Raw genomic sequence first — 15,146 nt, 5'->3', positions numbered from 1 at the left:
GGAAATCTTGGCTTGACTTGGCCATGCAAATTTTGTTTCTGGGTTAATGCTTGCTGGATTGTTTGAGTTAAAGCTGGCACTAATTAAGGTTTATGCAAAAGCAGTATGTCTGTTTAGCAGCATTTGGCATTTATAAAGTGAGCGCATTAGCAGAGTGAGAAGCAGTGCACACACTTTTTTAGTGGTTAGTATGTTATTATGGCAGGTCAACACCCAGTACCTCTGTGCTGAATTGTTATCCTCTGCTCGGAAGCTATAAAACAGAGTTTGCTTGTGGTAAAGATGGAAAACTGCATCCATATTTCTGTCTTCCTTTTCTGGGACAATTGTGAAGCCCAGCAAAGGCAAACTCTCTGTGGCGACTTTATCCTGGAATCAGTGCAGAAGGGTAAAGGGGTTTTAGTGGGAGGGAACGCTACATACAGAAATATGTGCTCTTTGGAAGAGAATCTCTATTGCATGAACATACAGCAGGGACTCCAACTCCTCATCTGGACTCCTCTGCTTGCTAGCGGAATATAAACAAATTGTGCTCAGCTGATACTTTTGGGACTTACCCATCTGATGAGAAGTCAGTGCACTATTTTCATGAATAGAAAGTGCCTTGCAGCACAATCCTATGCATGTTTTGTTGTTTAGTCCCTACTTGTGTCTGACCCTTCACAACCCCATGGACAACATTCCTCCATGCATGTTTAGGCAGAGAGAAAGGACCCTTTGCTGCCTTACGTATGCATGGGGCTACATGTTTAAAATAGGTAAAAGTATTTTAGGGGATAGCAGTGCCTGTTCCAGGTTTCAGGGAGCTCTTCGGCAAGTCACCCCGACTGAACCCTCCACTCAGCCTACGGTTCCCTGTCACTGCTGCCAGCTGCTGTTGCTCTGTTTCCTCATCCTTTTGGCTGGCCTGCCCAGTAGAAAACCAGTGAGCGAGCAGGCAGTGGCATGCTTCTTCTCACTGTGGCCTTTCACTTGCTTGCTTTATACCCCGTGGGCCAAAGCAAGAGAGGGGTACAGTTCTCTGCATCATGTGAAGCAGGACCTTGCAGCAGCTGAAGAACACTCCCTTGCATGACAGGCCTTACCTCATTTGCTGTGTAGGTGTACAGCACTTTGCCCTTTATAACAAACCACAGCTTCTTCCAGTGCCTTTTCCCCCTCTTGCACCTGCTGAGGTAGCCACTGATGGAAGAACCTTCCCCTGAAGCGGCCACCTGTAGATGAACCAAAGACCTCATGACCACAAATGCCTTGGAATGCAATAGACTGATTTAGATCACCAATACCATCCTCTCCTCCAGTTTAAATAGCTTTCCCTTTGGATTTTTCAGTATTTTCCAAAGAAACATTCATGCTGGTTACAACAATTAAAGCAAATTGGTCTGTAACTATATGGAACTTTTAAACTCCTTAGAAGTTGTGTCCAAAATCTTTTGTCCTGCAATCTTTAGGCACTATAGAATCAGACCTACCTGCATGTTTCCTTTTCCCATCTCTCTAACACATAAGGATACTAAGCAAGACCATATAAGACTGTGTAGTTTTTATTTGGAATTACGCCTGATTGAACAAAGTAGGTTTTCCAAATAACCATGCATTGGACTGGGCTCTCAGTGCTGAAAACTTTCAATAAACACACAGGCAAACAAGATACTTGGCAAAGGAGGATCTCACAGTGAGACAGGAGGTACTATCCATGGGGTTTGGCTGGCAGAATTACATTTATTAATTATTATTTTTAGCCCATCTTTTAAATAATGGAACCCTTTCAAGGCTATGCATAAGATAAGCCCCCACAAAGCAATAGCAATCCAATCTTGTGCATGTTTAGACAGAAAAAAAGTATTGTACTGGCTGGGTAATATTGGGAATTGTAGGACCTTTTTGCACCAAAGTATATGTTCTTTAAAAATCCATAAAAACAGATAAGCAATAAAAACAGCAGCTGAAGACACTAAAGATTCAATACAATAGTCCCTGGAAGGGAGGCTCAGAGACGGGGTTTCTTGGATTCACCCTGAAGCTGTAGACACTGCTATGATTTTGAAAGAAGGACTTCGACATCTGATTCCACCCCCCCCCTTCCTCTCCCCTGCCACTCACAACTGTCATGGAAAGAACTGCAGTGTCTGCTTTCTGGGTTTGCTTCTGACCTTGTAGAGGGCAAAGGGGGGTCATGCCAGTAAGCAGGGAAAGCAGGGAGGTGGATATTCACAAAATGCTATGGCATCTCTAGTCTCAACCTTGTTCTTGGCACCGTGACTCCTCCGGATGGGTTCAAAGGCTTGTCCAGAGAAAAATGTAATGGGGGGCGGGCTGGAGGCAAATATCTCCTGCTGTGGCTTTTCTTCTTTCTTCCAAGCAAATCAAGACAATGGCTTTCTAACTAGAAGTCCTTGTTATGTTAACCTGATCAACTAGGCTGGCTTTGTGTTACAGAAAAAAAGGATTGCAGAAGTAAATAACAAAAGACACAAAGTTAGAATACTGGTCATTATGGATAGCAGCTTAATGATACGAAGTTAATTCAAAACTAAACACCCTCTTTCTTCCCAAACCAAAAAGAGCTGATTCCATCTTCAAAGTTGATCATGCTGCTCACAGACCAGTTGCCTGGAATGTCTGAATCATTTGGCCTCATTTGCTTCCTATATTCATGTCACAGCTTCAAGGAGAGGAACAGCTGCATGGTAGGCATGTCATAAGCAGAGCCAGCTGGAGCTTGGAGTCAGACTAGATGGCCCAGGAGGACCCTTCTGACTCGCTCTGTTTCTATGTTTTTATGAACCTTCCATATCCAGAATTAAACTACACCCAGCTCCCTTTCAAATTCAAACTTAGGAGAACTGTAATTCATTTCATGTGGAACAAGCCAGGATCACAAATACTGCTAGATCCTGGTTTATTTGAACTAACCACAGTTCCCCAGAGTTAAAATATAATGGACCTATTTACACAAGCACAGCAAGAGAAAGAAGTCTTTGGGGCTTGTTTCCTCCACTGTGTATGCTCATTGCCTGTGGGATGAATTAGTGTAATTACTCCTAGTAATGTGGCTTCCCATGTCATGGAAACTGGGCTTGGTTAACAAACTAAGAACCCTACAACAGCCCATGGGTCCTAGATAGCTTGCTAAACATGTCAGTAAGCTCCCCTGGCTTGGTTTGTACTACACAGGAAGCTGTGCTGCCAAGGGAAATCACGCTAATGCTCCTAGATGCACCACTGATAAACTATGGTGGCTTATTAACCACCCCCAGTTGTGCAAAGTGGGCAAATAAGATGTGGTTACTTAAAGCCAAAAGCTGTTGGTTCTGCTTCTACAGTTGAGGCAGAGGGAAAGGCACTCCAAGGCTCCTACAGGCTTGTTCAATAACACTATATTATCATGCATCATTGCACAAATAAAATGTTGATAAAAAAAATCTTAAGGAAGCCCCCCACTCATTTTATTTGATTTTTTCTATACTGTCATTCATTAAACATCTCATGACAGTTTAAAAATAAACAATAACAATGAACAATGCACATTCAATTTCTTACTATCTGTACAAATATGCTGCTAACTTGCTAAGTAATTTTTCAGGGGCTAGGTCAATTAGATCATTAGAAAAAAATGTAAATTTGACACCACATAAGAATGAGTGCTAGAAATAGATGCTTCTTCAAGTGGGAATCAAAGGAGGACCAGGTAGATCAGGTAGACCCAGTCCCCACATCAATATTGGGCAGGAAATGCTCTTCACATGCATTGCAAACGCAACCTAGTTTTGCCAGGAGATTTAAAATGGTTTTCAAACCAAAGGTGAAGATCTATTGCCCCTAGGACACAGGGACCTGTTCAGGGTAACCTTCTGGCTAGGAGCTTAATATAACAGGATAGGTTGATTTGATAGGTAATTCTGGCCCTTTGTGATCACACAAAAGTAATCTGTGATTCATTTTTACAGATTTATACCTAGCTGGATAAATTGATAGGATAGTCTACCATTCAGGAAGGGAAAAATAGAGTTATTCTTCCAAATTAATTTGTCCTTCTGTGATTTGATTTTTTCAATGTTATTTCCGAATGGAAGTACGAGAAGATCTAGGACCCACCTTGGAGGGCATTTTTACTTTCCATACCAATGTAAATTCCAAAATTACCATTTGATACTATTGTGGACTATAATATGTAAGCACTTATGATACAAGAGGTCACAGAGCCAGCTAGTTACACAGCATCAGAAACTTGAACTCCTGCTCCTCTAACATGTGCCTCCCATCTTTTAGTTTCCTTGCCTTTTTGCAGGCACCTTGCTCCTACCTCCAAAAGAGCTGAAGGGATTTTCTTTTGCCTTTTGAAGGATGAGTAGTGGATATTGTGGAAGACAGAAGAGAAGGCACTGCTTGAAAACCTGGATGAACTTGTAGGGAAGCTCATGCTTATTGGCCGCTCTGTAAGGGAAGAAATGGGAAGTGGAAAAGAGTATCTGGTACATCAATCGGCCCTGACATATATCTGGGTATCTAATACAACCTCAAAGCATTTTAGTACAACTGATAGTATGTTTTTCTACCATTCCTCCAGAGGGCTTCAAACACTACATATGAATTTCCTTATTTTATCTTCACAATAACCACATGAGGGAGGCTAGTTTAGCCAGTTATCCTGAGGTTGCCAAACATATTTTGTTGTTGAAGGAGATTCTGAATTTCGGTGACTTGGTACAAGTAAAGTAATTTTGCTACGCCACGATCACCACACTGACCCTTCAAAACAGTCTTCCCCAACCTACTGCTCTCCAGATCTGTTCCTCTGAAATGCCCATGGGAATGATGGGAGTTGCAGTGCAACTGATTTAAAGGATACCAGGTTGGGGAAGGCTGCCTTGAACTCAGCAAATGGAAGCCCACTGGTCTGATGACTTAATGGCAAAGATGCTTTGCATCTCAAGCTGGCATGAAAAGAAATAACTCAGGTGTTTTTCACACAGGGTTTCTCTATAGGAGGTATTTATTGTGTACTCATGATCCCTTACTCATAGAAGTTTGTGGGGGGTTTGCATGATGTCATCCTCTTAGGGCCTCTCTACAATTTGCCAATAATTTATACAATGCGTTTTTTGAAAGAGTGAGGAACATCTGGCATTTTCCTAGATGTTAGTGTAGTGATCTTCTGGGACTCAGGAGATCTGGGTTCTAGTCCCTACTCAGCCTTGGAGCTCCCTGGGTGACTTTGGGCCAGTCACAGACTCTCAGCCCAACCTACCTCACAGGGTTGTTGTTGTAGGGATAAGATTGAGAGGAGAATGATGCAAGTCACCTTGAGTTCCTTGAAAGGAAAAGAGGCAGAATATAACTCTAATAATAAATTTAAAAAATCGAAAATCTGTTCTGTACCACAGCACCACCTTCTGTTGCATAATGGAACATACACAAAGCTAGAGAGGGAAACGCTCAGAAAAAATTTGGGTGAGGGGCTCTCTAATTCTGAAAATAAAAAGGAAAAGCCAGCCTCAGTAAAGCACTGGTTTAAGTGACATGTAGAAAAGTCTGTTGTGAATGGTTCTGAATAAGTTCTCCTTCAGGACCAATTCAGTCCTGGGCAAATTCACTAGATTCACTTCAAGGCCATACAAAACAGTGGTGCCAAACCTATGATCTGGAGGCTGCATCTTCTGCCCCTATTCCCAGGCCTCATTATGCCTTCCACCCTGGGGTGAAGCCCAGTAATCCTATATAAACCACTGGTTCCCTTCCACTGCTTGCAGCAACAAAAGAGATTCCTCTTCTTCCATTACCATGTATACCTTGCTTCCTCTTGCAGGGTCCCTATACAAGGATGCCAAGGTGGCTGATACGTTCTCCTCCATTCCATTTTATCCTCACAGCAACCACCCTGTAAAGTAAGTAGGGCTGCACGTGTGTGACTGGCCGAAAGTCGCCCAATGAGCTCCATGGTTTAGTGTGGACTAGAACCCAGACAGTCAGAGTCCCAGTCGAGTGCTCCAACCATTATCCCACTCTGCTCTGAGTGAATCAGAATCATTGGAAAGCGCTTCCTGCACCTCTCAAGCCACTCACGACCATCACTCAAGTGAAGAAATTGTGCACCTTCGCATACATTTTGCCTTCAAGAGGCAGCAGGATGTGGCCGATTGCTCCTAAGATATCCAGAGCAGCCAGCAGGGCCTTTCTATGGGTCGCTCTTGATGAGTGGCTGGTGAGTGTGATATTTGCTCCATAATGGCCTCCTGTCTGGATGGCAAAATGCCTTGCAAAAGGAACCAAGGCCTCCTTCTGCCTGCGTATGCCAGCTGAGTTTCCACTGTGTAATCAAGGCCTCACCTCTCCTCTTGAGTTCTCCATAGCAGCCATCACAAACTTTGGCTAGTCGGTCCTTGAGGTACTTCAGAGGATACTTGTTTCTTGAACAATTTCGGCATATAATCTGCAAAGACACAACATAAACCATAAAGCATATTCTTTCAAGCAAACCAGTGAGATGCAGATCAAAGGTGGGAGGGGCTGAAGGCACTCCAGTCCAGCCATGGCCCACTGGGCAGGGACATCCAGTTTCACCACCACACACACCCATCTCAACCAAGTGAGGCAACTTGGCCTTGAGGAAAGACAAGCAACATTAAGCTGAGGACAGGACAAAGAGTTTGAGATAATTCATACTATGACCCATGTCTCTTCATTTCTTGGGTACACTCCTCATCATCCAAAGGAAATGGTTATTTCCCTTATTTTTCTTTATACAGATGCAAGTCCCTGCTCATCACTTCCAAAAATGGAAGGCAGGAAGATAGCACCAACACAGTGACAGTGGCTTCTACTACAGGCAACCTCAAAGCTCTGTAGCCAGAACTGATCTGCACTTACTGTATATCCAGTAACCTCCATTGTACAGATGAGGCGCAAAGCAAAGTTCTTATGAAGTCCTGCATCTGAAAATGGAATTCCTTTCCTTGTGTCATAAGCGGGTAGAAATATTTTGGAAGAGAGAATATCAGGGAAAAGAGATGTTGGTGCAACACATTTGGTTTCCAAGAGCCCTGAAAATATCCATTTTGAGAGGCTTACCTTTCCGCACGCATGGCAATGGTGACGCCTCAAGGTGAGCTTGAAGTCACAACCACAGTTCATGCACATCATGACATGAGACACAGGTACCAAGGTTGGAGGCCTCTCACCCAAGGATATTCCCAGCCTTTCCCGAAGCTGTAAATATAATGTAGAAATGTATTGCTTTATTCCTAGCTTGGCTTCTTCCTACAAGCTGTTCCTCACCTGCAGCAATTTCTGGTGGAGAAAACACAGCACTGGAAAACACAACACTGTGCCACACACATCCAGGGATGCACCACAACGAGGCATTTTGGAGGCATTTCCCTCTCCACCTTCACAAGGGAGCAAAGGAGTCCGGGGATCAGTCAGTACCATCCTCTTTCCAAAGCACATGGATAGCAGAACCTTGAACAGGTTCTTGTTTTCCCTACTGCCACTGTTACTCATTTTCTCCAGAATTTGCTTCTCCAGAAACAGTGAGCTCAGGTACAGATCAACTTGTGACAGTTCCTACAGAAAGTGGAGGATGCCCAGGAAAAGGAGGGCCTTTCTTCCCCAGGATACCACCCCATGTTTCAGCTGCAGCACTAAAATGGCTATGCAGAAAACCAGCCTCTGGATAAGCCGCATGGGATGTAGAACTGCTCCAAGCACGTAACTATTGAGGAAAAGAGGCTACTTGATTGTTCAAGTGCAGACAAGTCTGCTTTAGTTTTCCTCTGAGGAAATTTCTGCATAGGACAGGCACATGTGGACTGTATCCACAACATAGTATATGAGCAATCAACATTCATCTATTGTGTTATATGTACAATAAAGACATGCGACTGGAGACCCAATCTACATGTACAGAAGTCACACCCAAGTAGGGAAGAACTCAAACATGAAGTGATTAATTATGTTGTGAGCCGCCCCGAAGCTTTCTTGCGATGGGGGCGGCATAGAAATGTTTTAAATAAAATAAATAAATAAACAAACAAACAATCCTAAATGGTCAGTTTTTAGAATGATTAGGACTATTTTTGTCACGAACACCTAGATTTTAATAGAATGTACTAGCTCTTACATCATATATTAGTATTCGACAATAACAACATAAAGAAAAATAATGTTCTGGGTTCATTCCCTAACACACAACTGTGTGCATTCAGGTAAATTTATGATTGTCAGAGACTCCTATGTGTCCCATAACCTACAGGCCACACAGTACCTTGCAGAAATATTTCCCCCCTTTGACTTTTCCATATTTATTTAATGTTTCAACCTGGGATTGAGATTAGGGCACTGATACCACTGAATTCAATGCTGTGAAGCTGCAAAATATCCTTACTGTGGTGCAGAATTTAAGGAGCACTGCTTGTTAGTTTCTGTGCCCCCTCTCCCACTGGTGAGAGGCAGGGAAGGGCTGCCACCTGTCCCCCACAGGGCTTCCGCACAGAGTCCCCCACCCCCGGGATTCTGCCTGGAGGCTGAGGGAACAGGAGGGGGACAGGGTGATGGTTAGCTGGGTGCAGCTGGGGCCCCTGGAAGCTTTCAGCCTCCGTGGTTATACAGCTACCCTGGATTTAAAGGGTGATGCACACTCAGCCATTGTCTCGGTATTTGCTAACAAAGCTGCAAAGTGCTGAGAACTGCAGCAGCAACCTCAGCAGGATGAATATTAAACACACATGCTGCAATGACCTTTGTTGTCTAGACTTGGCAAAGCAATTTACATGACAATAATCCAAATGTCTGGCCACTGGGGACTCCTTTACATAAACCTACTCAAATAGGTCAAGAAACCTGCTGGGATCTGAATCTTACTTCAACATTGTTGTGAAAGCCAACTGCACTGTGAGACCTGTGGTCATCCGGGATGCTTCTGCTGATGCAGCTGTACCACTCGTCCCTTTCAGAGCATGAGCTGTGGAGAGAAATGCCGCAGCTTGGTCAAAGATAGGCCCTGCTCTTCCTTAAGGATTGGCTTTGCTCCTCAGAACGTCCTCTTCCCCATTCTTCTGATCCATCAGACATCTCTCTGGACAGAGAGGAAACACAGTTCCCAATTGCTTGGCAATCATCTCTGTGCCCTTCCTGGGGAAATTTTGAATGCACTTGGACTGGAGAATGAGAAGTCTCAACCCACACTTCTGCAGACTGATCATTAGAGGTCACTGTTGCACCATACAAAACTAGGCAAGGCCACCATGTATGCTATTTTCCCCTTTGTATGTTGGAAAGCTAAGCAGCATCAGCCCCTCTGAGCTGCCATTTGCTGGATGGGTACCATATGGGTACCCATATGCTTTGCTTCGTAGGGCAAAGAGCAGCTACAGTGGGGTGGAGGGTGAGGAAGATAGATTCACAACAGAAAAAACATGCAGGGAGCAGGAGTAACCCCTCTCCCGCAGCATCATGTCCCTAATCCAAATGGCTCCCCTGCCCCACATTTAAGTTGCATTTTAAGTTACATTTGCCCTCATAAGGTGTGTGTGTGGGGGAGATCCAATCACAGATTTCTCACCATCTCACCTAGTTGTGTGACAATAGCCTCACATTCCTCACCTAGATCACAATATTCTGTGTGCTGCTCTAAATAGTTCATTTAATTCATTGATGCGCCAAACTTTGTTCTCTCTCAGGGCTGAAAAAGATCTGATGCCTAAAACAAGGCTCACCCTTTTGAATGGACAACTTTTAATGACTTTAGAAGTACCAACAAATGGTGGTTCTTCTAAATCCGGTAATCAAGAACTGGCCAAGAAATTACAATCACAATGCAACAAAGGCAAATGAGAGAATCTGGGGGGACAATCCCTCAAGCAGGTAGTCCAGTGTATAAATGATTCAGCATACACCACAAAGGTAGAACGGAACAACATTTAACAAGGAACACGGGGCTGTCCACTGGAACAGCTTCAGATTCAGTTATCCCAGCTATCCCTCCATCATATGTAACACAGCTTTCCCATTGCCCTAACTTCATTCTGCTGTTTGTGTCCCCAATAGCAGCAGCCAAAGCTTCTAGGTAGGAACTGTTCCATTGAATCTGGTGACGGGGCTGGACAATCTGCAGTGGAGGTTTTGTTGTCATGTGTAGGTTTTGGATTAGCACTGCATTAATTGACTGTTAGCCAGAACAAGCCCAGAAACCGAGGACTCTGCAGAACAGCACTCAAACTGTCAAGTATGCACTTTCTCTTCTATATCATGACACGGTGACTTTACTCACATGTTGGGAAATGGAGCTTAGGCATCCCTAAATGCCTAATAGTAAAAGATCCATTAGATCCATAATTTTAATACAGAATGGAAGTAATAATTATGCTTGGAATCCTACAGAGAATTTTTAAAATAAAACTCCCCCCCCCAATGATTGCATTATTTCCAGATAATCCTTTTCCCCCCATAAAAGCGATCTTATTGAACAGTTTTAAGAAATAATTTTGGGGGGAATAAAGTCTGTGTAACATTATATAAATGTCCTAAGGATCTTTAAATTATGCAACTTTTTTAGCATTTATCTCTAGAAAGGAGAGAGATCTTTTGCTTCCCCTCAATACCTATTTTTGCCCCTGAAGAAATTGGCATAACATCCTGTTAACACTCAGACACAGTGCTGATGGATTATCTCCTTGCCTGGCCAGCTGGTGCAGCGCAGAAGAGTGAAAGGGCAGAAGAAACTCTCCTCTATCAGCATGAAATCCATTGCAGGGTCTTGGGCCTGGTCAAAGGCAGGCCCTGCCATCGGACATCCAAATGTCTGGATCTGACACTAACACTCTACTCTCTGCTGCTAGAGGATTTCCCGTTAGGAGCATGTGAGGGCAGAACATATGCAGTACCCTGGGCTTGAAGCAACTGAAAGGGATTTTGTGGGGCAGCAACTATTTTGCTGCAAGAAAGTGAATTAACCATCTAATGTTGTGTCTTTCATCTCTGGAAACCTGGAAAGGAATTAGATAGAGGAGTCTCCCTCTTGTGGTCTGCACAGATCTATGATTGCTCAGGGGCTACTGAAGCTGCCCCATGGCCCCCAGCCAATGTCATGTGCAACTACAGAGACTGCAGGGATGTGCTGACTGTGTCTAGAAACCAGGCGTTTCCTCGGCCAGCTGGAACTGCCCATGCCACTTTCCAATGGAGGCAAGGAAAGCTAGTAAACAGGGAATAACTGCAGAACCCTACAAACGTTGTGTTACTTAGGACCCAAACTTTTCTGCAAGAGGTCCAGAAGCAGTTAGCACCAGTAAGATCCAATTCTTCTGCCATCAAACCTGTGATCTCACTGCACTTCCTGGTTGTGATGGTTGCTAATGCATTAGGAAGGTTCCTTGTAAACAGCAACCCCATTACATTGTCAGCAAAGTTTTCAGTTTTTCCGGCATCATTTAAGTGCTATAAAATGTCTTTAAACCCACTGTGCAGAATTGACTAATTATGACTTTTCATTAGCCTTCCATTACCTCAAGGACACAGCTTGACAAGTGACGTTGTAAGAAAGGAAACAGACAAAGCATGACAGCGAAAATGTTGCAAGAGATCAAGGAACAAACCAGGAGTCTATTAGAAATAGATTTTCTTCTCTTCCCTCTTTGCCTGAGATCTTCTGAAGTGCCTTTGGCTCATTAGAAACATTGAGAAAGTGGTGTCTTCTGAGCCATACATTGAAAATGAATGCCTTCTTTATAGTCAAACACTTGGCCATTATCTTGTCACAATGCTGCAATTGTTAATGGAGTTTAAATATAGCGAGACACCAATTATGTCTTGGGGACCAACTGCTCTGGTCCAGAGATTCAATAATAATAACTGAAAAAGCACAACTGGTGTAAGATTGCCTACCTTGCAGAGAGAGTGAGGGAATTTTCAGCATATTCAATCTTCAGGACATTTTGGGCTTTTTCTGTTACTGGACGACTCACCTAAAAACAAACACCATTTGTGTGAAGGAAGGAAACTGCAACACTGAGGGTCACAATAGCCAAAGAGCTGGGGAGAAGACAGTCGCTCACTGGCCGAGCACTCGCTCTGCGGTGCTGGATTGGTGCTGATGGTGCTGGGTTCAGTCCCTAGTGTCTCCAGGGCTAAAAAAAAATTCTGCCTGAAACCCTGGACAGGTTCTGTAAGTCTGAGTTGACAATACGGTGCCAGAGGGACCAAGGGCCTGACTCAGCGTAAGGCAGCTTCTTGCATTCCTCTTTTTCCTCTACACATTCAACCAAGGTGGGTGAATATTTGTATACATTTAGATGAGTATTGAGGGAGTTACTGACTCACCACAGGGAAATGTATGACTGGAAAGAATAACTCCCAGCATGCCCCAGGTGGCCAGGTTGTAGGACTTACTCCTGTCTAAACATGCATAGGATTGCTTCCTTAGGGCCTATCATTTAAGAAAAGCTGTGTGAGTCTGTTGTCGCAAAATCAACAATGAATCCTATAGGACCTAGAAGACCAGCACATACACTATGGCATAACCTTTTGTGGGCTACACTCAGATTCGCCATAGAATCAGAGTTGGAGAGAGCCTTAGAAACCATCTAGTTTCTTGCACAATGCAGAAACAAAGAGTTTCCAAGAGATGCCTGTCCAGCCTTTCCTTGAAGATCTTCGTCCATGGAGGACTCATTTTCCATTTAGTCCCATAGCAATAAGGCTTGCTGGGAAATGAAACGCCCCCTTTCCTTCCAACCAATGAGAATGAAAAGGCTTCCAGCTAAATGAAATGGCACATTAAACAACAGAGGGGAGCTTAACTGTACCCTCATGCCAGAGACAGCCAAGGAGTTCTTCAGCCGGTATTTGCCATCCTTCTGGGGATACGTGTACAGCAGAACATCATTCATCTGTGCAAAAAGAAAGACAAAATCAATTACCTGCAACATGCCTTACAAGCCTCACTTGCCTTCTGGGTCTGGTACCAAGACTCCTACCTGGAGTATTACTGAAGAATGATCTGACCCCCAAATTTCATAAGGACCAAACTGCAGCATTAAGAATGTCATTTGGGTGAATCTGGGTGTGTGATAGAGAGGCTGAGTTACTGCTTCACTCCCAGGCCACATTGAGGAAAAGTCCGTGTTTCTGCCACTAGTGGGCCAAATGGTGATACAGATGATCAGTTCATCTGTAGTGATGGAAGAGGAAGTGCGCCCATTCATCCATCAGCCCCATAACACTAAGACCACGACCCCTGTGCGCATGACACTTGGCATGCATACGAAGGGCCCCCTAGTTATGTGAACCTTGTATTGCGTGGTTTCTAAAATTTCGTAATTACAAATGTAAAAGGCAATTTTAATTAGTACAATGTGTTCATGAGTTGAAGCCTACAGTTATAGCTTCAACCACTATGTCAGACTCCCCTAACAAGCAAACAGCTTTGGAGTTCACATGGTGGGCAATGTGGGAACCCAGTATGGTTATTATTATGATTGTTATTACATTGCATTCATATACCATCTTTTTTCCTCTTGTGAGAAACTCAAGCTAACTCACATAGTCCTCCTGCATTGCATTTTATCCTTAGAACAACAACACTATGAGATAGATTGGGCTGAGAGTCTGTGACCAGCCCAAAGTCACCAGGTGAGCTTCACAGCTGAGTGGGGACTGGAACCCAGAGCTTCCCCGGTCCCCAGTCTCACACTCTCACCACCACCCCACACTGGCTAGGGGGCTCTCTGGGTGGTTTTGGATCAGGCACTGATTCTCAGCCCAACCTGCCACCCATGCTTGTTCTGAGGATCAAATGGAAGAAGAGCATCATGAGGAGCCTTGGGTTCTTAGCAAGAGAGGAAAGGGCAGAGGATACATGTAATAAACAGATTTTTTAAAATGCTGTTCAAAGCCAGGAGAGATTAGTACAGGGCTATTTGCTTTTCCATGCTGCTGTGTGGTAGCATCCACCCTACTAGCAGAATGGAGTGGACATGGCCATTCCTAAGAGCACCCACAGAAATGGCTTCAGGCAGGAGGGATGAGTGCAGTGTGTCTAACTCTGGCAGCTGTGCGAGTTTGCCCAAAGGCTTTGCTGGACTGAACTATGACCATCTCAACCCATGTCAGACTCAGCCCATTCACTGGTAATGTGATAAGTGAAATGTTCTTGATGGTTGTGTGAGACCCAGGCAACTTTCCTCCAGAATGAAATGTTGAAAAGGTAACATTCCAAGAGTTTCAAAGATGGAAGATTTGGGGAGTCTTTCCCCAGCTAGCAATTTCTGTAAAAAAAACGTAATGACATTGGTGCCAACCCCCTCACCCTCTCTGTGGCATTTGGTGAGCATCATTAACATTTCTTTTAATCTTTTAAAAATATCTTCAGCAGTTATGTTCTGTTTTAGAGTGCTAATAAAGCACTGTAGAGCACAACCAAGCCTGATTTTTTAAAAGTGCAAATCCAATCTTTCATTTAATCCCTGGGGAATACTGCATCAGCCAGGCCTTTGTTAACACAGCTGTGGAGCAACAAGCATTATTTTTGTCGAATTCCACTTTTCAAGGATGGGCTGGGTCATGCTAGGAATTGAAGGCCGTTTTTGTGTCTAAGCAAGTGCAGGATCGGGCCTTTAGGGCATATTTGCATGTCTGTGTGGGGCTAGTATTCTGTGAACCCATGGCTCCATACTACAGGTCTAAGGGGGCAAGCTAGGCCAGATGGCAGGATATCTAAGAATGGGCTCATTGCTTTCTTTCTTTCTATTACGATAAAAGCTGCCATTGGAGATGCTGGGAGGACAAATTGTGGCTTTGACACTCAGTGAAGAGAGTTTAACTGTCCTAATGCCCTTTTCTAGTATAAAATTTTCCCTTCAATGATGCCTGCAAAAACATGTCCTGTGATAATTTAAAGCAGGTCTGGGAAGCCTCAGTCAACCCAAGGGACAAGTTTATTTTTGGAAAAGTACTTGGGGGCAACATTCTATTCGCAGGTGGACCAAAGGCAAAAGGAGTCCATTTTATTTTATTTTATTTTTTGAAAAATACAAGCATGCTGTAGCTTAACACCATCTGGGAAATCCAGGTGAGCCAGAATGGGACTCTGGAGAGGCAAATGTGCTTCTGGGCCTGAATAAAGATTTAGTCTGAGTAAGGTTTCAAAG

At 43.9% G+C, this 15,146-nt stretch overlaps 1 protein-coding gene across 5 annotated transcripts in view; it reads right to left on the bottom strand.

The window, feature by feature from the left end:
* Positions 1-15,146, bottom strand: part of FGD5 (FYVE, RhoGEF and PH domain containing 5) — a 169,360-nt gene that overhangs the window by 3,714 nt on the left and 150,500 nt on the right. For 4 of the 5 annotated variants that reach the window (XM_044451607.1, XM_044451605.1, XM_044451608.1 and 1 more), the window contains 8 exons: positions 12,804-12,887; positions 11,884-11,963; positions 8,863-8,962; positions 7,072-7,209; positions 6,331-6,433; positions 4,307-4,437; positions 1,086-1,214; positions 221-369 (listed from right to left, as the gene is read on the bottom strand). In XM_044451607.1, coding sequence (XP_044307542.1) covers positions 221-369; positions 1,086-1,214; positions 4,307-4,437; positions 6,331-6,433; positions 7,072-7,209; positions 8,863-8,962; positions 11,884-11,963; positions 12,804-12,887 — 914 coding nt within the window. The other variant, XM_044451610.1, reaches the window with a different exon arrangement.

This window comes from Varanus komodoensis, unplaced genomic scaffold (assembly GCF_004798865.1).
Source record: "Varanus komodoensis strain SLA01 unplaced genomic scaffold, ASM479886v1 scaffold6_2, whole genome shotgun sequence".
Taxonomy (NCBI): domain Eukaryota; kingdom Metazoa; phylum Chordata; class Lepidosauria; order Squamata; family Varanidae; genus Varanus; species Varanus komodoensis.
The sequence above is the reverse complement of the archived record's forward strand: the minus strand, read 5'-3'. Positions and strand labels throughout refer to the sequence as shown.